At 40.4% G+C, this 22,796-nt stretch overlaps 1 protein-coding gene across 6 annotated transcripts in view; it reads left to right on the top strand.

The window, feature by feature from the left end:
* The first annotated feature begins 1,714 nt into the window (after window positions 1-1,714).
* NRAP (nebulin related anchoring protein) overlaps window positions 1,715-22,796 on the top strand; it is a 66,473-nt gene continuing 45,391 nt past the window's right edge. For 3 of the 6 annotated variants that reach the window (XM_063102014.1, XM_063102016.1, XM_063102011.1), the window contains exons 1-14: window positions 1,715-2,014; window positions 2,371-2,465; window positions 3,229-3,316; window positions 7,637-7,741; window positions 9,272-9,376; window positions 10,433-10,537; window positions 11,252-11,356; window positions 12,147-12,254; window positions 12,547-12,651; window positions 15,759-15,866; window positions 16,823-16,939; window positions 19,209-19,313; window positions 20,896-21,003; window positions 22,033-22,137. In XM_063102014.1, coding sequence (XP_062958084.1) covers window positions 1,943-2,014; window positions 2,371-2,465; window positions 3,229-3,316; window positions 7,637-7,741; window positions 9,272-9,376; window positions 10,433-10,537; window positions 11,252-11,356; window positions 12,147-12,254; window positions 12,547-12,651; window positions 15,759-15,866; window positions 16,823-16,939; window positions 19,209-19,313; window positions 20,896-21,003; window positions 22,033-22,137 — 1,431 coding nt within the window. In that variant the 5' untranslated portion in view covers window positions 1,715-1,942. The remainder of the gene's footprint in view (window positions 2,015-2,370; window positions 2,466-3,228; window positions 3,317-7,636; window positions 7,742-9,271; window positions 9,377-10,432; window positions 10,538-11,251; window positions 11,357-12,146; window positions 12,255-12,546; window positions 12,652-15,758; window positions 15,867-16,822; window positions 16,940-19,208; window positions 19,314-20,895; window positions 21,004-22,032; window positions 22,138-22,796) is intronic. The other 3 variants (XM_063102012.1, XM_063102013.1, XM_063102015.1) reach the window with 3 other exon arrangements.

Raw genomic sequence — 22,796 nt, 5'->3', positions numbered from 1 at the left:
ATTGTAACCACTATGTAGATTTCAATCACCCCTTTGGCAGAGAAGAAATGTTACATAGCTTTTTCCTTAAATGAAATCTGCTGTGATTCCTCAGCCCTGTAGTTTAGACAAAAGTTCATTCTCCGTAATCATTAGGTTCCCACCCCACTCTCCAGGTAAAGCTTGAGAAAACTGGTACAGAGCAAAACATCCGGGGGACCCTTCAGATCTTTGTTCTGTGCTGGTTGCTGTTCCCCTCGCTCAGGCTGGTGGCAGTCCTGCTGCCCTGATCACATGTCAACCTGGGAGTCTTTGATGAGCTTGAGTCCCTGCTTTGAGACCCTTCCTGGTGCTTAGAGACAGCCCTGTGGCCCACTTTGGAGAACCCAGAACTCAGCCTCTCCTTAATCACCTGGGAACACTGCTCTTCTTCGTTTGCTTTAAAGCGTCTTCCTCCCATGGTTCTCCCAACATGACATGACACAACAGTGGTACTGATCTCTGTCCACGCTACCTGGGGACACCCCGCCTGATCTCAGAGCATTTAGGTCAGAGGTCACCAATTGATAGCTAGCCTGACAGGCAAATACTGCCCATGGCCCTGTTTTATCATTTTATACACAAAACTGGGAATTTCATGTGTAAATGCAGATTTCTAGCTTCTCTGGACAAATCAGAATTATTGGTAGTGCTGGCTACTGATTCCCTCATGACAGCAGCTGGCTGGACTAAGGAGCAGTTGATTGCCTGCTTCAGGTGGGACGTGTGCTCACCTGTTTAGGAAGGTCCCCACCTTTACTTATGACTTTGCACCTGGCCTCTGTGGGCATTTTTGTGTGAGTATTAAATTTATTCCATTAATTCACTAAATACTTATTGAGCACCTTTTAAGTGCCAGGCCTTGTTCTAGGCACGGAGTACATAGGAATGGCAACCAGGCCCAAGGACCCTGTTTTGATGGAGCTTATATTTTGATGGGGAAGACATCATTTAAAAAAAATAGATACATTAATATTTGATATGTCAGATGATGATAATAACTGCTCTGAAAATCATAAAGCAGGTGAAGCATAATGAAAGGTCATGAGTTAGGGTGGGGGCAGGTGAGGTGCTATTCTGTAGAAGGGGATAAGGTGACATTTAAGCAGGGACTAAAGGCAATGAAGGCTTTGTGAAGCCAGGAAGACAAGATTTTGTCTCCAGGCTACCCCTGTTAAGGCCTCTGAAGCAAGGGAACCAGCAGAAAGGCCTTCTTGAAATATTCCAAGTTAAAATACAGAGGTGAAACTGCCAAGAGTTTTCATTCATTTTTATTTTTGCATTCCAGTAGAAGCTAAACATAAATTAATGTCTTTTTAAGTTTTTAGTTTCATTGTTGTAAACATTTTTAGTAGATAAAGCTAAAATTCAAATACGGTATTTACCCTTCTGGGGGAGTGAATCAATCCTATTTTATTCTCTATATTTTGGGGATCTGGCCTTTCTGCTTTAGTCATAGGGCTCATAGAGCAAGCTTTTCTAATTTGATTTTTGGATGAGGCCATAGTGCATTCCTTTAGGTTCTTTTCTTGGGTTATGATCACAGCTCATGTTCAACCACTACAAGCTGCCTGATCATACACCAGGATTTGGTTATCCACATGAACATGATGCTGTTGTGAGTTCACTTTTCTATTTAGAGAAGCCCGTCAGCTAGAAATACCTCCACCTTATTTCCCAGACGCATGCGTGCTGAGCCAGTAGCCAAAATAGCCCCTTGAGTAAGTGGCAGCTTTAAAATCATCCAGCTGCTGCTGACTTCCAACTAGAAGGTCAGCAAAGGAAGGTGGAAGTTGGATTCTGAACGATCAAGGTGCCCACAGGAATTTAGTAGTTGTCGAGATTTTGGAGACTTGAACTAGAGTGGGGCTTCTCCTTGGATTTCTTGCCTGTTGCTATTTTTGTCTTCTCTTCGGACTTCAAGATGAATGTGCAGCCTTGCTCTAGGTGTGGGTATGGGGTTTATCCTGCTGAGAAGATCAGCTGTATAGATCAGGTCAGTAGACATTTCTTGGCCTCTGGGCATAATAACAAACATGGGAGATTTAACTTCTCACTTATGGACGTACGGGGTTTTTATTGATCCACAAGCAAAAGACATGTTTTCTCATCTTTATTCACTTCTACCCATTTCTATGTCTTCTATATTGGCTCAAAAAAGAAAAAAAAAAAGGAGTAGAAGAAAGTCATTCATTTATTTAACATATTATAGCCATGTGTGTGGTTTAAAATTTTTTTATTACTATTTCGTCTCTAAAGCTCAATTTTTTTTTTTTTTGCCCTAATTACATAAGAATCCTGAATCTGGGGGTGGGAAGGGTAATTGTTAAATCTTTTCCATATGATTTCTAGATATGGCATAAAGCGTGTTTTCACTGTGAAGTTTGCAAGATGATGCTCTCTGTTAATAACTTTGTGAGTCACCAGAAAAAGCCATACTGTCATGCGTAAGTGTCTGATGCCCCTCTCCACTGCCTCTTGAGTTTTGTTTGCTTTTCAGCAAGTAGCCAACTAAAGGTTCAGATCATGTACTCCAGAGTTAAGTCTAAGAAATGCCTTCCCAAAAGTGTTCACTCACATCCAGTCGTCGAAGAGACCTAAGATGGGATTTTATGCAATGAATAGAAAACTTCAAATTTCTTATAAGTAAAAGATCAAATCTATCTACTATAACCTCATGTCGAATTTTTATTTATTTATTTATTTATTTAAAAGATGAGCAGTAAGGGGATCTGAACCCTTGATTTGGTGTTGTCAGCACCACGCTCTCCCAAGTGAGCTCATCAGTCATCCCAATATAGGGATCTGAACCCGTGGCCTTGGTGTTATCAGCACCACGCTCTCCCATGTGAGCCACGGGCCGGCCCCCCTCATGTCAAATTACTAAATATTGTTCAGAACAATGTGATTGCCGTGAATATGCACGTAGCTCTTTAAAGTGTTTTCTTTTAAATCATTTTAGAATCCTTTTCTATTTTTCAGCAAGTTTTCAAGTGATTGTTCCCAGTTAAATTTGATCTTTAAGTTATATGTGTTCAATTGGGTTTGCTTTTTGTAAGACTTGTTATGCTTTGCCTGGAAAATCATGAACTTACTTATTAAGTTTTACATTTCTTGATTTTTACAAAATGACTGTACCTTTAAGAATAGTCACTCAATTATCTTGGATAAAGTGCATTTCTAATTTTGATTGGTATCTGTTTTTTGTAGCCATAACCCCAAGAACAACACTTTCACGAGTGTCTATCACACTCCTTTAAATCTAAACACGAGGAAGTCTCCAGAGGCCATCGGTGGGGTAAGTTCCTTAACTTCGCTTTTCAAAATAGCCTTTAAAGAAAATCCCTTTGTTTAGGCACCTTTTAGGTTTTTAAGTGTCTCTGTCTATATGTGAACCTGTCCATTTCCTCCAGGTACACATGTAAAGTGCATTTAAGTAACAAATGTTGCTATTTGTCCTTCCACAATATTAGGGACCAACACATAGGATAATCTAGGTTTAATACTTGCGGTCTCTGACTCCAGTGTAATCTTTGTGTCTGGCCAGCTCTGGACCCATTGATGACATTATACAATAGGCCCTGCATACACTAGGTGCTTAACACATAAAACAAAGTTTAAATCATTGGCCTATATTACAGGGGCCTTTCTTTTCTTCCCCCAGGATATTTTGGTATAGGAAATTTAAAACCTCTAGTTCCATACTCTCAGATCTCTCTGAATTCAGTAGTTGCTTCAGATTATTTGTAGCTTCTCTTTCTCCTTGGAGTAGGGATAGGCCAAAGATATTTTGATTTAGAAATTAAGTTTGGTTTGGGAGGTGGGGGGTTGGCGTGGGGAGGTAGACAAGGAGGCCACATTGATAAACCCAACCTCTTAAAAAATCAGCAGTGGAGTTTTGTCAAATAACCCGCTATTGGTGGAAATCTTGCATCTAGTAAAGTGCTGAATCATTGGACTTCTCTTGTGTATGCCCCATAAGAAGTTTCTCTGTGGGATGAAGCTTTGGTGGCTTTTTAAAATTAGACAATTGCCCACGAGGTGGAAGGCTGTCTAGTAATCTCTCCTCACCAGAGATTCCCTTCCTGAAGTTCCCCCACCTCATACTGGCTCTGTTGCCCACCTAGCCTGTTCTCTTCCTTAAGAAAATGTGTCTGAGATAGAGCTCATGTCCTTGCCAGGTGGCTCTCTGTGCATTCTGTCAAGATACCTAATTTCACTAAGTGCTTTGCACTGATTGTGAGTTTGTTATTACTTTTATTTAGCAAGCTTATACAGAATTTACTTGCTTAATTCATTTAATACGCATTACAACCCAATGAAGTAGATACTGTTATTATCCCATTTTATTGGTGAGGAAACTGAGGCTCAGAGAGTTGTTCATATATTATTGATTTCTAAGGATTTACGAGTTTAAGAATTCACAAGCAATCCTAAATTACTGAGAAGGCTAATTCTTTCAGGACTTTGTTTTCATCTTTTGGTGTCTGAGGGCAGCTACGTGAAATTGCAATAAAGACTGAGTTTAGCTCTTACTTAAACAGAGTGTCAAATGCTTAGCTAAACTCTTTATGTTATCTCTTTTGTTGTTTACCAGAACCCTCTGTAATATTATATTATGGTTGAGGAAGCTGAGGCTCACAGAGGTTGAGCAACTTGCCCAGTTTCATCCAGCTAGTTGGGTACAAATCCACACCTGTCTGACTTTAGAACCCATTTCACTGGCCCACTTCCACATATTGCAAACTAGAGGGAACAAACTCTCCCGAAGAAAAAAAATGCATTTGTTTGTGTTTTCAAATATCCAGATATTTCTGCAGTTGTGCAACCAGAGTTTGACGGATGAAACACAAGGAGATGTACTCATACATCAGAATGCTGTGTGTATTACACTAGCCTCAAAAAGATCCATAATGTCTGTACTTTTCTACCCTGCCGTAAGCCTCAGCTGGCATGTTTCCACCTTACAATCACACAACAAGTTACACAATATTTGCCTTTCTTTGAAGTAGTAGTGGACTCACTTTCTTTGAACTACGTATGACAGGCCCAACCTGGAGCAAGGCTAGGATTATTGCGGGTTCTATTTCCAGCCTGAGACAGTAATGTGAGTGTCCCAGGAGGCCTGTGTGTGTGCATTTGTTTGCGCCTTTGTGACTATGTGTGTATGTGTATATGTATGTGTGCATATGGAGAGTGTGTGTATGTAGGTGTGAATATGTGTGCACATGCATACATCTGTGTTCATGTGAAGTGTGTGCATGTATATATATTTGTGTGTATTGTGTACGTGTGTGTTAGGTGTATATGCATATGTGCATATGCATGTGGTATGTTTATGTGTATGTGGTATGTGTGTGTGTGTATATGATAAGTGTGGATATGGTGAGTGTGGACGTGTGTGTGTATATGTGTAATGATGTGTGTATGTGTGTGTGTATATGTGTATGTGGTGTGTGCGTGTGGATGTACGTGTGTGCGTGCATATGTGTGTACCAAATGGCTGACTATGGAGTTCACCATTTCCTCCTTTCCCACCAGGGAAAAGTTGAAATGAATAACCATGTCCCTTCTAGGCCCCAGATCTTACAACTGCCCCAGGGTGTGTGATGGATTACTTATTTACCCCCTTGCCTCTCTGACAGACTTTTCCAATTGAATGGAAAACAAATTCATCATTCATGTGCTAAAATAAAAAGAGGAAAGAAAGGGATACTTCAGTGATAGTGATGAAAGAGAAGAGTTGGGTGAAGATTTTGAGCTGGCATTTGAAGTAGCTTTACAGTCTTCTGTTTCCTAAATGTCACTCTTTGAAAAATAAATAAATATTTACCAAGACAGAATTTTGTGTTTGGAAAGATGTGAATGGAATTTTTAGAAGAATAAAACATCTAGATTCTCTTCTACTCAGAGAATGAACTTCACCCCTTAATGTTTCCTTACACCCCTAGTAAAATTTATAGCTTTTATTCCTCTTCCTGTTTCCTTAGTGCAATCATTAATCTCACGGAAGGTCTCTGGGTGAGGCAAGCCGTCCCCAGTGGTAGGTTTGTACTGCGGGGGAGGGTAGCAAATATGACTCTCTGGAAGTGGGATAGAATATTTATTTTGGTCATGTGTTTCTGATTCCTTAAGTATATGGTTCTCAAAGGGGGCAGTTTTACCCCACAGGGGACATTTGGTTATATCTGGGGACACTTTTGATTGTCACAACTTGGGGGGGGAGGGGTAGTGTTGCATTTGGTGGGTAGAGACCTGGGATGCCGTTAAACGTTCTTCTTGAGGTGGTACCCTACAAATGATTAACTGGCCCCAAATACCAGTAGTGCTGCAGACGAGAAACCCTGCCTTAAGTCTATGTAATGTTGGTAATAATTTCTCAAAATACAAAGAAAAAAGCATGTAAAGATCTTTCCATTTATATATTTAAAAATATGCATACTGAAGCTGCATTAAGCATTATTAAGCAATAGCAAACCCGGAAAATTAGTGACAAAAAGAGCCATTGATAGAGAACTAGAATTCCTTGGGTTTAGCTTTTAGCTTATTTCCTCATTATCTGTAAAATTAAGGCTTGTAAAATTCACAGTTTCTGGACCCCATCTCAGACCTAATAAACTATGATATCTTGGTTTGGACCTAAGACCTTATTTTTTCTTTTATGGTTTGTCTTTTTATGTTCTCTTTAAGAAACCTTTGCCTATCCCACCATCATGAAGATGTTGTTGAGGTGTTAGTTTTCCCAAAATTGACCTGTACATTCAATGCAATCCCAAAGACAGTCCTGGTGTTTTTTGGTAGATAGTCACGGATTGATTCTAAAGTCAATATGAAAGCACAGAGGTTCAAGAATAGCCAAGAAATCTTGAAGAACAAGATTGAAGGACTCAGGTTACCAGATTTCAAGACTTACTATAAAACAGTAGTAATTTACTCAGTGTAGGACTGGCAGAAGAATAGACAAATAGACCAGTGGACTAGAATAGAAGGTCCTGAAACAGAGCTATACATATGGGTATGTGGTCACTTGAGTTATGACAAAGGCACCACTGCAATTCAATGTAGCAAGGATGATCTTTGAATAAATGGTACTGCAGTAATTGGATGTATGTATGGAAAAAATGAGCCTCGATTCCTACCTCACACCAACATACAAAAACTAACTCAAGGTGTATTGTAGATCAAGCTGTTAAAGGTAAAATTACAAAGCATAGGAGAATATCTCCATGAACTTGGGGAGCCAGCATTTTAACAAGCTCCCTGGGTGATAATTACAACGTGTAAAGTTAAGAACCACTACTCTAATGTCTGGTGGTTTCTGAGGTTACACTAACTGGAATACCTCACGTTCTGTGATAAGCTCCTGGAGACTTTATCTCCATCTTTTTAATTGCACTGCTCTATAGAGCTTTGCACACAGCAGGTGCTCTGCATGTGCCACCTGGTGGGTGATACAGATGAAAAGCCACAATGAGACCCACAGCACGGTGTGGATTGTAGCACAGTTAAAATGTTTTGCAGTTGAGACTTAGGAAAATCCCCCCAATTTAGCTATGCATTATTTATTTTCTTTCTCTTCTCTGATGGAAACATTACTGACAACATCTTCATTGGGCAGATCGATGAAGAAGATGACAGTGAACAATTTAAATCGGTTTTTCACTGGGACATGAAATCCAAGGATGGGGCAGGTGCACCTGACAGGCAACCACTGGTGAATGAGGTGAGACAAGAGTGATAAATGGGTTTGGAAAAAAGAGAGGATAACATAGGGTGCAAATGAAGTGTATTATTGTTGTTATTACTTCTAGAGAAAATCAATTAGGTTTTCTTTTATCTGGCTTGTAATTCCAACTAGCTATGGAAGACCCCCATCAACGTGTCCCGGCATCACCTCAAATACGTAGGATCCAGTCCAGTACAAAGCTAGACACCATACTCACCACCGTCAATCTCAGGTCCCTCTGTAGAGGTACCCACTGTTATCAATCGTGTGGGTGGTCCTTCCAGACTTTTTTCTGTTCATTTACAAATCTATGTATGTATCATCTATCAATCTGTATATCTATTGCCTATCTATCAAACTATATCTATCATCTGTCTATCAAACTCTATATCTATCATTTATCTATCATCTAGGTAGCTACTATCTATCTGTCTGTCTGTCTATCTATCTATCTAATCTATCTTTCTGGTACTTGCATTTGGCCATGCCTACCACCACTTGAATGAGTTACTTAACCACTTTTTGCTTCAGTTTTCTCATCTATAAAGTGAACTTCAAACAGTTCCTGACTCACAGAGCTATTGTGAAGATTAAAAGAGTAGATACCTACGATGATCTCAGAACCGTGGTGATATCACTGCTGTCAGCTCCTTGTGGTCTTTCAGACCGGGCCCTTGCTGTCTTCTTGCTTCTGTTCATAGCAGTCCACTCTCCTGGGATCTATTCAACAAACATTTATTGAATCTGTTCTGTGCTAGCCACTATTCCAGGCTTTTGGGGTACATTAGTGAACAAAACACGAACACCCCTGCTGTCGTGGAACTGACCTGCTAGAGTGGATGCCGTTCTTTCCTCCTTTGCCTTTGTTAACTGACCTCAGCCCTGGAGGTCCAGCTCACGTTCTATAATCCTGCACACGGCTGGGCCCATCTCCTACAGATTGCTTTTTCAAAAATTCCCATTTTATTCACCATTTGTACAGTACATTTAAACACACGAATGTTTTCTGATTGCTATTTGTTAAGTATGTTAGTTTATCTCCCAAGGTAGATCATAAGTATCTTAAAAGAGGACCTTTGTTTCCTCCCTTTTTTTAAAAATTTGCTTTTCTTTTTCCACTGTCATTGTCAATTGTCAAGTACATAACAGGTAGTAGGTTTCTGAAGCTTGTTTGAAAAATGCTGATTAATCTCAGATTGCTGATCCACACCGATTCCCCCTGCCCAATCTTGGTGCAATGATGAGCAGAGAAATGTTAAGTTACATTTGGAATTTTTCTGCAACATAAGTGAATCTGAGGAAGTTCAATTGTTTAGGATATTAGGTCATTTTCTAGTCTGAAAAAAAAAGGATGTTCTAGCTAGAGAGACCAAACATATACTAATAGGAGTTTATAGTTTTTAGAGAATATCTATTTTATTTTGATGATGTATGTAAGTGTTGCCAGGAATGTGGGTAGGTAGGAGGATCTTGCCAACCGAATGTGTGGAGCGTGTGTTTGTATGAGTTTATGTGCTTCCTTTGTAGAGAGCCTACTGGCCTGGATATGGGGAAGGGAATGCTTGGTGCCCAGGAGCTCTGCCAGACCCTGAAATCGTAAGGATGGTTGAGGCTCGAAAGTCCCTTGGTGAGGTAAGGGCCCTTGAAATTTCTTAGCAATTAGTTTGAATATTCCCTTATTTTTAAGATTATGGTAGACAGAATCATGCTCCCTTCCCCCAAAGATTCCCATGTCCTATTCCCTGGAACCTGTGTATGTTTCTTTACGAGGCCAAAGAGACTTTGCAGACATGATTAAATTAAGGAGCTTGGTTTAGGAAGATCCTGGATTATTAGGACCAGTGTAATCATAAGGGTCTTTTAGTAAGGATGCAGGAGGGTCAGAGTCAGAAAAGGTGATGTGATGACAGAAACAGAGGTCAAAGCCACGTGGGGCCAAAAACCAAAGAATGTGGAGTCCTCTAGAAGCTGGAAAAGGCAAAGAAACATCTTCTGCTCTAGAACCTCCAGAAGGAACCAGCCCTTATGGCCCATTTGAAACTCCTGACCTCCAGAACTGTAAGAGAGATCCTAGCAGGTTTTCATGTAGGGAAGGCGATTTTAGCTGGGATTGCAGAAGTCCATAACCATTTGCACACAGTGCCCTCTAGTTCTCTCCCCACACCTACTCTTTGAAGAATCTACTTTAGAAAATATTGCTAGTCTTTGTGACTTTTCCTTTAGAAAGTGGAAAGGAAACAATAGAAACACAAATGCTAAGGTGATATTTCTTGTTAGGAAAACATTAGAGATATTCAAAAAGTGAGGAGGAAGAAATAACAGACATTTGCCTCCCATTGCTTTAGAACTACCTCTAGCAGATGAGTTACAGAAAACTCTCCTGTTTATTAACTGCTGTGTTATCGTATAAGCCTTTGAGTTAAAGGGCATCCCTTGGGTTGTGCCAGGTTCCACATAATTTGATATAAGGTTTGAAGGAGAAACTCTTGGACCTGGGAAATATGAATTCTTTAACGTTGATGATGGTATTCAAATTGCCAGTTGAATACCATTTTCAAATTTATTCCATGTGACTGAAATAGTTCCCAAGTACCTTATGAGTCCAATTTAGCTAGTTTTATTGTAGTTTTATTAGCTCACATCCAATATCTTGTCAGTTCTTATGCTGACTTTGGTTCTGACCAACAGGAGTACACAGAAGACTACGAGCAACAGAGGGGCAAGGGGAGCTTTCCAGCCATGATCACACCTGCTTACCAAAGGGCCAAGAAAGCCAACCAGCTGGCCAGCCAAGTGAGTGTCCGGGCGCTGCTTATTCACCGCCAATTATGCTAATTTTTGTTACTTATGAACCCCTGTGAGTCAGAAAAAAAGAAATGAGAGTGCTTTTGGGCAGTAGATACCACTGGTGTTATACTACAGAGAAAACTGTGTTCTTATCTTTTTCCTGTCATTTATCCTCTGTGCCTTGAAATTGGGCCACATCTACAAAATGAAGAGAAGACCATGTAGCTCACCCAAAGACTGGACTAAATACTTTTTTTGAGGATGCTTTAGCGTTCAGGACCCAGATTTTAAACTGGATGGCAGATCCTCCTGAAGAGTAGCATAGTTTGTTAAAAGCTCATTTTGGAGCCAGAATGCTGGGATTTGAATCCTGATTCTATCACTTACTAGCTGTGCGAATATGGGAAAATTACTTCACCTCTCTGTTCCTTGGCTTTTCATTTGTAAAGTGGGGAAAACATGAATCCTGCCAATTGTGATTGTTACAGAGATTAAACAAGTTAACATTTGCTCAAGCTTAGCAGTGCCTGGCACTCTCTTGGACTTAGCACATTAGTACAGATGCTTTTTGAGGAGGAGACCATGATGCAAGCTATAGAAGCTTGCCACAGGTTTGTTTTGAGTGTAGCCTGATGGTGTAGCTTCCAGAGAGCTGCAGGAGAGGTCCTCACAGAGGCTGTGAGGTGGTGTGACCTTGACTCTGTGCTGTCTCCTCATCAGGTGGAATACAAGAGAGGACATGATGAACGCATCTCCAGGTTCACCACAGTGGCGGACACCCCAGAGCTGCTACGGGCCAAGGCAGGGGGACAGCTTCAAAGTGATGTAAGGAGTAATGGAGGCCAAGATGCAGTGGTTTTCATTTAAGATCCCTCCTTTCTTACCTGGAGGGGGAGGCAGGGAGACTGTAGAGGGCATCCTGGTCCTGCATGGGTGCCAGGAAGAACTTTCTAAGACCAAGGATGGTTGAGTCCAATAAGTCAGCTGGCACAGACCTTGCAAAAACTCTTTAGAGAGAAAACTTTAGCTCACATTAGTACCAAACTGGAGGTATCTGATCAATCTGAAAGAAATCCCTCTTGCCACTGCAAATTAGAGAACATCATTCCTAAGCAGTTTCTGCCAAGTGCCTTTTCATAGTGCAAATATTCCATAGCATAGTAAGGCCAAGATCTTAGTGATGTTCTGAATGGGAGGTTGAAGCACAAATCCAGTCTCACCTTCGTAAGTGGTTTCCAGTTGCCTTGACCTAGATCTGATCTGGGGTTGAGAAGACTCTGTTGTCTCTCAAATTTGACTGGCATCTCCTTGAGGGCAGGAGACTTATTCCTCTACCCAGCCCCACCACCTGGCCCACACCACGTGCAGCACAAGTATGTGTTGAATTCCACATTGAGTGCCTCCATGTGCCAGGCACTGTGCTGGGTTTTGGGAAAAAGAAAGTTAAATAAGATGCCCCTGGTCCACCAAGTTATAAGACAATGATGTGCCATAAGAGCTGTGACAGGGGACAGGCAGGGTGTCATGGGAGCCGATAGCAGGGCATCTCAGTAGGATTGTCTGGTAGACAGTGGGATTGTGGCATGTGATTCTTTTTTTTTTTTTCATTTTCCAGGTGAGGTACACAGAGGACTATGAACGGCAGAGAGGGAAAGGCAGTTTTCCTGCTATGATCACACCTGCTTATCAGATAGCCAAAAGAGCCAACGAGCTGGCGAGTGATGTGAGTGTCCACAGCAATGTTGTCATGTTAGGTAGGAAGTGGTAAGTTAACCTGGGCCTGGGGAATCAAATTCGTCTACTTTTGCATGTACCCTGGAGCCAGGAAGTAGCTTTCCTTCATAGTTTTCAATCAGTTTTATCATGAAAATGATCTGGCCCTATTATGTCTAAGACATATTCACTCCCTAGACCCAAAGAGAAAAAGAAAATTCCACAAGACATTCATTTCTACTCTTCTGGCCCCTGTGCATGGGAGGCTAAATTCACCAGGTTTGTCCCTTCCCATCAAACAGGTGAGGTACCATCAGCAATATCAAAAAGGAATGAAAGGAATGGCTGGCCCAGCCAATGGAGCTGAGGGCACCTTGACAAAGGAATGTGTCGACCAGTATGGCCAGGTATGTGCTGTAGTGACTTCCTGCGAGATGGCCGTTTTCCATGGTCAGGTCTTAGTTTGGCCTCTTCCAGCCTGTGACACAGCCTATGACCACTTAACCAGGTGTTAGACTGTGCTTCATGTTTGCCCCATTCATGAAAGGTGGATTTCCCAAGCCAGACAGTAGTGGACGAATGATTACACAGAGCTCAACTTGACCTTCTTAGGAAAACAGATTCCAAGCACATTTTTTCGCTTGTTTTTAAGTAAAGAACCTATACTAATATGGTGGGTTGGCCAAGAACAAAGCACTCTCACCTATTCTTTGAAGAATGGTCCCAAAGACTAAGACCGGCTGTATTAGTCCATTTTGTGTTGCTATACCAGAATACCCGAGACTGGGTAATTTATAAAGAACAGAGGTTTATTTGGCTTACAATTCTAGGACCGCTGCATCTGGCACAGGCCTCAGGCTGCTTCTGTTCATGGCAGAAAGAGGCAGGCAGCTGGTGGGTACAAGCAGATCACATGGCGAGAGAAAGCAAGAGAGAGAGGAGGTGCCAGGGTCTTTTAAACAACCAGCTGTCGCGGGAACGAACAGAGCGAGAACTCACTCATTACTCCCCGACCTAGGGAGAGCATTAATCCATTCATGAGGGATCCACCCCCATGACTCAAACAGCTCCCAACACTACCACATTGGGGATCAGATTTCCATGAGTTTTGGCAGGGACAACGCATCCAAACTCCATCACCAGCTATGTTTAACCTGTCACTGCATAACATGAAAGGGACCAAAATGCATGTCTTAAAAAATATTGAGCATTTCACTGAGCAGTGGGCTCAATGTCTCAGAGGGTGAGTTTCTTGTCTAGGTTGCTAGATAAAGCAGTACGCCAGAGAATGCGAACCCTTTTCCCGATTTCACTTCTTGAATGAACGACGTCTTGACAGAGAGTGAAGAGGTCGAGATGACCATTACAAGCTAATTTTTATATGCACAGCCCTCTGTGTTTTCTGGTATTAGCCAGGTGTTGTAGGAGAAGAAAGAACCATTATTTTTTCACAGTTGCCAGTAAAGAATATTGGAAGAGCAAGTGCATGTACGGGAAGAGTACATTCAATGGGTTAAAGTGATTTTTTTTTTTCTTAATTGAACAGTTGTTTAAATTATTTGGCAGTGAGTAGACCCTCTACAATGTATACGATTTATCCAATGTACCTGACTTATGAAAGGAGACCACAAAGAATTAATTTCCCTTCTCTAGAAAAGCAAGTTGCTGTACTTGGGCATATATTCATGTGAGTCTTAGGATGTGTAGAAAGATATGTTGTGACCCCTTTACAAATGTCTGTTTGAGCAAAAATATTTGGTTTGAGTTTAAGAGGCCATTTTATCAAATTCTATAAATAAATGGTCTCAGCGTTTTAAACTCCGTGAAAATATGTTTTTACTGGTTTTGTGTTTTAAATATGTTGTTTAGAAGGCTCAGGATGACTTTAAAAATCAGCTTTATTAAAAACATCTGGCTTCTATATTTGGCAAAAAAATTTCATTCTGTATTTGGACAGTCTTATCTACGAGTTATAACACACACATATAATTACATACATTTATCTAGACATGTCTATATACACAGATGAAATGTAACTTCATGGTATCATCGTAGAGTTTTGATTATAGGGACATTTTGATTGAAGCTTCGAGTCCTGACAATAACAAATACAAGAATTAAAGTGGGTGGTGTTTGATAGCACTGTTAGCAGCTGTGGAGAGGACTCAGTCTAGTGTGGCATTTCACCGTGTGATTTAGCATGACTTGCCAGGGCATGAGGAGGAGGAAGAAACGGGCAGGCAGTCAGAGAAGCTATAAATATCTGTAGTGGCTGAAATGCCAAGCAATTCATTCTTCTTGTTAACAAGTAACTAGACTCACTAAAAAAACTATACCATATAATCAATTTATTATTCCTAAGCAGTCAACTCCCCAATATATCAGGTGTCATACAAAAAGATTTACATACACAACATATATATATAAAATAAAGCTAAAAACACAAAACCATAGAGCAGATTACCAATGAATTTGAGAGCCTTTTTAAAAAAAATTCACCTTTTTTTACTTATTACATTTGGCCCAGAACATTCTGGCAGCCAAGCAAAAAGGAGCACTCAGCTTAAACAGTTTTCATTATTGGGTAAAATTCTTTATGACCCAGCTGTTTCATTTAAGAAAATGTGTGTGTCAGAGTCCAAGCCTGGTGCTGGAGCAGGGCAGGCCCTGCCTTGGAGGAGGCGGTGGGGAGATGGAGTCACGAGCCCCAGGAGGCACAGTTAAGGGCTGTTGCAGATTTGTAGGGAAATGCACTGAGGACACAGAGGAGGAAGCCACTGACTGTGCCTGGGGTGGGTCCCAGAGGGAGGGAGGACTCAGGGACTTCCAAGAGGGAAGGTTGCGTCAGAGTGGGGTCTTGAAATACATCTGGCTGGCGGGGAAGGGTTACCCCAGTCATGGGATGATGGTTTCATGAAAAACAAAGTTTTCCTTTGTGGGAGTAGGTGGGTGACAGCAGAAAGACGAAGGAAAATAATTGAGACTGAGATTCTAATACTTAGTCCGAATATACATTTAGTGTCATTCAGATAACTCATGACAATTTGAAGATTTCCCCTCCAAATTACAAAAATTTTATAGTACTTCTTTTCGGTTACATGCCACACATCACTGGGTGGGTGGGGGGACAGTATTTGGGATGTCAAAGCATCCCTCTGCATAGATCTGCCATTGGGCCTGAGTAAGGTAGACTTCAGGACTACTGGAAGACAGAGACTCCCTGGTGTCAATTAGGAAATGAATATTCCTTAACAGCATGGGCCTGGAAGACTGATAGAGTATCTTTATTTGTTTGGTGATGATCATGATAATAGTTACCATGTAGTGCTGACTATGTGCTGGGTACCAGTAAGTGGCCCGACCCTGGGGTCTACTATCTTCACCCCCACATTGGCATCACTGGCATGTCCTAGGTGGATGGCCTCTGTGGGAACAGGCTGTCTGAGCGATCTTTGCTGATCCCTGCCCATTTGTTGTGGGGAGCATTACTGATTAAAGTTTTTGATTGGCCCAGCAGGGTTACTTGGAAGAGTATGGGGAACACAGGGGAAAAGGCAGCTTTCCGGCCATGATCACCCCAGCTTATCAGAATGCCAAGAAGGCCAACGAGCTCGCTAGTGATGTAAGTACCACGTATGGATGACCCACAGAGCCACAGAGGCAGAGAAGAAAGGAGACTTTTGAAGGCTGTACTTACTGACACCTACACGCACACACACAGATACCTTTATCAGAGCTGAGCCAAAGTAGAATGTTAGCCCAGCCCTCAATTCCCATCCAAATTTCTGATGTCTGCTTTGGTCACATTTATCTGCTTCCAGGGAGATTGACATGGACAAACAGCTTAACTCACTTCAGGTCATTTGAAGCAAGTGAAAAATGTTGGTCCAGCCTGATAAGCTAAGGTTAGAAGAGTCTTCACCAAAGTACCCATTTAGAAACAGAATTTAAGGAAAGAGCCTATTAAAACAAGTTATGTGATTACCGAACTGGGTGTAACCCCATGATAAAATGATTTTTATTTGCAGATTGTTAGCCAGCTGGCAGTCCTTGAAAGATAGGCTATAATTAAACTTGGTACAGTGGCATGCTCACTGCACATCCTAACGTGCCAACTTGAACTTGGTCTCTAATCAGAACCTAGCATTCATTTCACCTCCTTTGCCCTTCTCCTTTACTTTGTTATTTTTCCATTATTTCCCATTTGCCCAGAATAGCGCCACCTTTGCCCTGCAAATGGAGGCAAAAGACATTGCTCACCCTGCCCCTCATCAGCAGGCTGGATGAGAAATGTTGAAACCACCGGAAGAATGGAGTTGGAATTATACCTTTTGCTACCATTGTTGTAAGACCTTTTTTAAAAAAAATGCAGAATTAGAGTATAAAGTGTAAAAAAGTGTGAAAAGGGCTGGTACATTTTGAATGCAAAAAGGACCAAGTAGTTTATAGATTTAATGAAAAGAAAAGCCTCCATGAGTTCTTAAGTAAATGTCAACATTCAGTCTGGGATAATTTTGGAGTGATTTCCCTCACAGAGCGTGGACACAACTCCAGACCTTCTCTGTGTGTTTCTTTCAGATAAAATACAGGCAGGATTTCAATAAGATGAAAGGCGCTGCACACTATCACTCTCTTCCAGCCCAGGACAACTTGGTTCTCAGACGGGCTCAGAGTGTGAACAAGCTCGTGAGCGAGGTGCGTATGGGAGAGTCACACCTGTGTGCTCCCACCTCCTTTATCTCCTCAAGGCAGTGAATGGGGTGACCCTATAATAAAAAATCCCAGTGAAGAGTGTGGCATTACATACACTACCCCTGGGGTAGCAGTTTCCAGAGTAAAATGCAATTAGCAGGAGAGCCAAGAATCAAACAAATTAAATCTTCCTCTGGTGGATCAAAAGTTCCTTCCAAATCCTCATGGGGCTGCAGATATTCAAAAGTACCAGGCAATCGATTTCTAGTAGCCAGAAAGAATGCTGGATGGTCCCGCTTTTATAGCAATATGTGCTTATTATGGAGTGAAACTCACAAAAGTGTTTCAAACATCGAGCCTCTCTCATTTTCCTGTTACTGTAGTTGGAGTTCTGAGAAGCTGTGTGTGCCATATGAATTCCCCTTACCTTACAGGCTGAGCTGGAGGCCGGAGGGGTGTGTTTTGTTTGGCTCACCCAGTGTTTAAGATTTTTTTAATTGCAAGGACTGTTTGGCAGGAGAATCGTCTTTCTAGTTCCTCATGTCTTTCTCAGAAGCTTCTCTCATTTGCATTATTTATCTGCACTCTGAAGCTATTTGAGTTGGCAACCTCCGGCAATGGGAAAAATTAAGGCTATTAAAAGTACTCACAAAGCAGGTTATCTGCAACTCCTTAGAAACAGATATGCAAATAACCTAAAATAGTTTTCTTCTTTAGCCCCTAAAGGCCAGTCCTTTACTCAAAACTGTCAGTTAACCAGATGGCCTTCCAACTTTAGACTGCTCAGAATCCCCAGGGAGTCATGTTTTCCTGAGCCTTATTAGGAGTCTCAGGTACCCTGAAGTAGTAGACAGATGCTGAGGCTTTGGAATCTGCATTTTAAATGGTATTCCAGATAATTCTGATGCTCCAGACCAGACAGCAAACTACCACCTGCCAAATCCAGCCCCTGGCCTGTTATTGTAAATAAAGTTTTATTGGAACACAGCCACATGATATGTGTTTACATATTATCTATGGCTGCTTTGAAGCTACAAGGGCAGAACTGAGTAATTGACATGGAGACCATGTGGCCCCCAAAGCCTAAAATGTTTACTATCTGGTTATTTACTGGAAAAGTTTGCAGACCCTTGCTTTTGATGCGTAGTATATTAGATCTAGATAGGACTTCTGGGACCTTTAGTCCATCACTTTTTCACAGGCCTGGAAAATTAAAGTGTCTTATTCTGGTTCACTGAGACTTATAGGGACAGAATGGGAACCAGTCCATTGGTAAAGCAGTTCTACCACCCAGGGGACAGCCCTGGTAAAATTTTGGCCTTTTTCTATGTGAATATACCATAACTAAATTTATAAATATAAAAACACATATTTATAGAAGTAGAATTCATCTATATACTCAGTTTTGTGTACTTTTTCACTTTATATCATATTGTGAGCATTATAATGCATTTTCACGCTTTAAAAGGCATATCCCCACCATATAGATTTATAAGATATAATAACAAATTAAGTTGTACTTTCTTTTGGTAAGAGATCACAAGGAAACCTTCAATTTCTTTTTTCCTTTATGTTTACCAGGAAGACAAACTAGCCATACCTCTATTAATGGTAATTAGCCTTAGCTGCTTTCTGCAATTATCTGGGAAAACTTGGAGTCTATTTAGTAACTATAGCCTCACATCTTACATCCAGGCACCCAGGGGAACCCAAATACCTAACTCATTTTAAATTAGAAGACACTCTGCTTCTGAGTGGTCTCATGTATTATACTCCTTTGTAAAGTAACTTTTTTTGTAAATTTTATTGAAGTACACAGACACAGACGTGCATACATCACAAATGCACAGGAGGAAGGATTTTCTCAAATGGACACAGTCAGATCAAGAAACAGAACATGACCAGAAGTCTGGACAGTCCTCGTAATCAGCCCACCTGCACCCCCACCCCCAACAGACATTTCCCTCCAAGAGTCATTACCTGATTTCTAAAGCCAGTTTTGCCATTTTGGGAACTATATGAAATCTTACAGTATTTTGTCTTGAAAGGAACTAGATATTTAAAATTTTCAGAACAAAACTAATTATTTACTTATTTATTATTTGTTTTTACAAAAAAACCCACATACTGTCAACTTACAGTATCCTATGCCTGGTATTTTAAAATCTTGGGTCGAAAGTTCTTTAAAAACATCCTCGTGAAGTCCTGGAAACATTTTCAAGAGTGCCTTTGGGTTTGGTTCTATGGTGTGTCTGGTGTTTTGGTTTCCAAGGTGGAGTATAAGAAGGATCTGGAAAATAGTAAAGGTCACAGTATTAACTACTGTGAAACACCTCAATTCAGGAACGTGAGCAAGATCTCAAAATTCACCAGTGATGTGAGTTGTAATGCCTAAGCATTTGCTTGGTCACTTGTGGTGAGCTTCATTTCTAGATTTCCTAAGAGACAGTCTATGTGAATGCATCTGTGTGTCTTGGAGAAGCATGGCCTCTTAGGCATTATGAGTTTTGATTAAGATTGCCTGCTAGGATTGGTCTATGTAGTATCAAATTCTGTCGTATTCCCCCAGTCCTCCTTCCCCATCACACACACTTGACTTGGAGTCCTCGGGGCAGGACCTGTCCTCTCTGTCTTCTTGCATCCTCTGTGTGCAGCAGTGTCTGGATCCTGGTGAGGAATGCTGGGGAGGAAGCTGGCTGAGCATGTGACATCCCCTCTCAGTGTGACTTTATGCTTCTGAGTTAGTACAAGATCTCATTTAACTCTCATAGTCACCTGGTGAGCCAGACATTATTTTCCTATCTTACAGATGAGCAGATACTTACCACTAGAGTGATACTTGCAAATTTGGAAATTCTCAGAGAAGGATTGAAGATGTAGATTATATGATCTTACTTCTGCTTAGCTGCACATAATCGTAGAATTTAAAATCAGAAGGGTCCTCATTTAACCATTACATATTGCACACAGGTATTGATATTCAATGCTGTACCCCACAGCCAGATATGTACAATCAATTATGTTTCAAAAAAAATTAATTTAAAAAAACCACAAGGGAATTTGTAAGACTTGGCAAGGAATTTATTTTGTATAAACATAGTGGTTAAGAGCACCAGCTTCGGAGCCAACATTAGCCAAGCAGCCGACTTTGAACGAATTATTGAAGCTCTGTGAGCCACTTTGCTCATCTGTAAAATGGGGATAACAGTAGTTCCTTCTTCCTCATAGAGTTCTTGTGGAGATTAACTGAGGTAAGTAGAACCATGTCTGATATATAGTAATAGTATTCTGTTTAAATACTCTCAGTGCCAGGAAAATCAATGGCCTCCCAGGGAAGTGATTTTAAGGTAGCTACCCAAATTTTCTTATTTATGATGTATCGTCATCCCATTTGTATCTTCTCTTTATTTGAGAAGTGTCATTTGGGACATAACAGCATTATTTCACATGGTTGCAGTAGTGACCAATTTTTACATCTCAGAATTTGGCAAAGCCTAGGTTTTATTCTTCATATATTTAGAAATGGAGGTGATAGCATGCGGTGATATCTTCCAGCCCCCAGCATGGGCTTTGCAAACAGGCCTCCATAATCAGTGTTTGTCCATTGGAGAACTCCACATTCTTATGGTAAGTTTTCACATTGGAAAAATCCCGTAAACTTAAAACTGAAAATGTAAAAACAAGCAAAGAAGCGAGTCTGGTTTGTTCTGTCTGCGCTCATCAGATCCCATGTTTTCTTGTGCGCTTGTCTGCCTGTCTTACTCCAACTTCTGTGCTCTCTGGAAGTTTTTAAGTTGTCCAAAAACAGTTTGCCTCATTTTTATTCAGTGACACACTGATTACTTAAATAGGTTATATTTCGCCATCTATATTTTGGATTTAGTGCATTAAGATGAGGAGTTTATCTTCAACTAGTTGTGAAGAGAATGCTTTTGATGAAAGTTTGTGTTTCTACATAGAATAAATATAAAGAAAACTACCAGAACCACATGAGAGGCCGCTATGAAGGAGTTGGTATGGACAGACGTACTCTCCATGCTATGAAAGTTGGCAGCCTGGCAAGCAACGTGAGTCCTTTGGTGCAAGGAGGCTGGAGTGGGGCTGGATTGGGGTGGGGCATGAGGAATTCAGCCAATTCTTTTTCAATTTCCCTTTTTAAAAAATCTGTGCTATATTGTGGAAAGACTGACCCCTAAAAGTCTTTAAAAGCTGAATGTTAACCAGTACAACCAAGCCTAGTAAAAATCCCTGAAAATTTTCAAAAGCTTCAATTTATTTATCTGAGCTTTCTCTGGTTTGAAGAATACTTAGATTTGTTCTATTAATCTAGTATGATAAAAACTTTGTTTCTGAAATAGATGAGCATGATTCTTATTTGAAATTCTCCAGGTTTCCAAAGCTTTTGTGATTTATCTGGAGTTGGTTGGTTGGTTGGTTGGCTGGTTCATTCATTCATTCATTCATTTATTCAATCATTATATTTATTGAAGACCTACTGTGGCCAGGTACTGGTCCAGGTGGTTGGATAGCAAAATAGATTAGGTCCCCGTTTTTCCTGTAGCATGTAATGTGTCCATCTCTTTTTGGCTTTGTCAATTCATTTTATAGGTTTGTAAATGCCAGGTTGTAAATCTTGGAGGTAAAGGACACTTAGAGGAAACTGATGTTATTATCAAAATCTACAAATGTCAGGTTTCCTCTGCTTAAGAATGTCAGATTTGACCTTTAGATACAAATTTAAATACTCTGAAAACTCTTGACTTTTCACTTGTTTTCTTGGGGTTAGCTAAGAAGTTCTTTCACTGTGTACCCATGTGAAAATACCTCTTAACAAAAATGACATGGAGTTCCATAATTAATAAGAAAGATAAAATAAATGTGCTACAGATGGAAGTTACCTAATTTTGGATTAATTAAAAAGAATTCAAGTTAATTAAAGGCAAAAGTGTGAACATAATTTAATTTTCCTTGGAGGTGATGAAACTGAATTAATTTTGTTCCTGGTTATTTAAAAAATATTTCTTATGACATTTAAACAAGGTCAAAAGAAAGTGGGGACTGATTTCTCTTTTCTTGTTCTTTTCTGGGTGTTTCAGATCGCCTACAAGGCTGATTATAAACACGATGTTGTTGACTACAACTACCCAGCCACTCTCACTCCTTCCTACCAAACAACAATGAAACTGGTCCCCTTGAAAGATGTAAGTCCTCTTCCAGTGGCCGTCTGCTTTGTCACTTGTCCCTTCCATCCTGTGGAGGGATCCTTGAGCAGCAAGATGGAAAGAAACAGATACAACAGTTCATAGGAGGTTGAGGACTGAGAAAGGGGAATTCTTTTTCCACTAGGAAATTCATGTATGCATGCTTGGAAATGCTTAGATTTTCAATGTGAATTGGAGACAACTCTGATTTTGTCTTGAACATAACCTGAGGTTCACCTTCTTCTCTTGGGATTTGGTGGGCTATGTCTGCTGGATTCATTTAAAATAATTCTTCCTTAATATTGATGAGTTTTTTTAAAGAAAGCTTTGGAGAGTGGTGTGTTAAGGACTGAAGGAAGTGAAAAAAAAAAAAAAGGATAAAAATTGAGAGGAAATGGTAATATTCATTTAATTTTTTCTCAGGAGCACACAGGAAAGTATATGTATCCCTTGATTATCACAGCAGTAATTTTAAAAAATTTATAGTGTGGCTTGTGCTAAGCAAAATATGTACAATTAATTAAATTTATTGTTTTCTTTTAAGAATTTTACTACATGCTTATTATAGAAAATTACAAAATACAGAAAAGTACAAAGAAAAAGATGCAAGTTATCTCCTATCTTAAAAAGTACTTAAGGTCATTTAGAAGTGAGTTGGT

This window comes from Cynocephalus volans, chromosome 7 (assembly GCF_027409185.1).
Source record: "Cynocephalus volans isolate mCynVol1 chromosome 7, mCynVol1.pri, whole genome shotgun sequence".
In the NCBI taxonomy this organism is placed as follows: Eukaryota; Metazoa; Chordata; class Mammalia; order Dermoptera; family Cynocephalidae; genus Cynocephalus; species Cynocephalus volans.
Note: the sequence above shows the minus strand (reverse complement) of the source record. Positions and strands in the feature narration are given on the sequence as shown.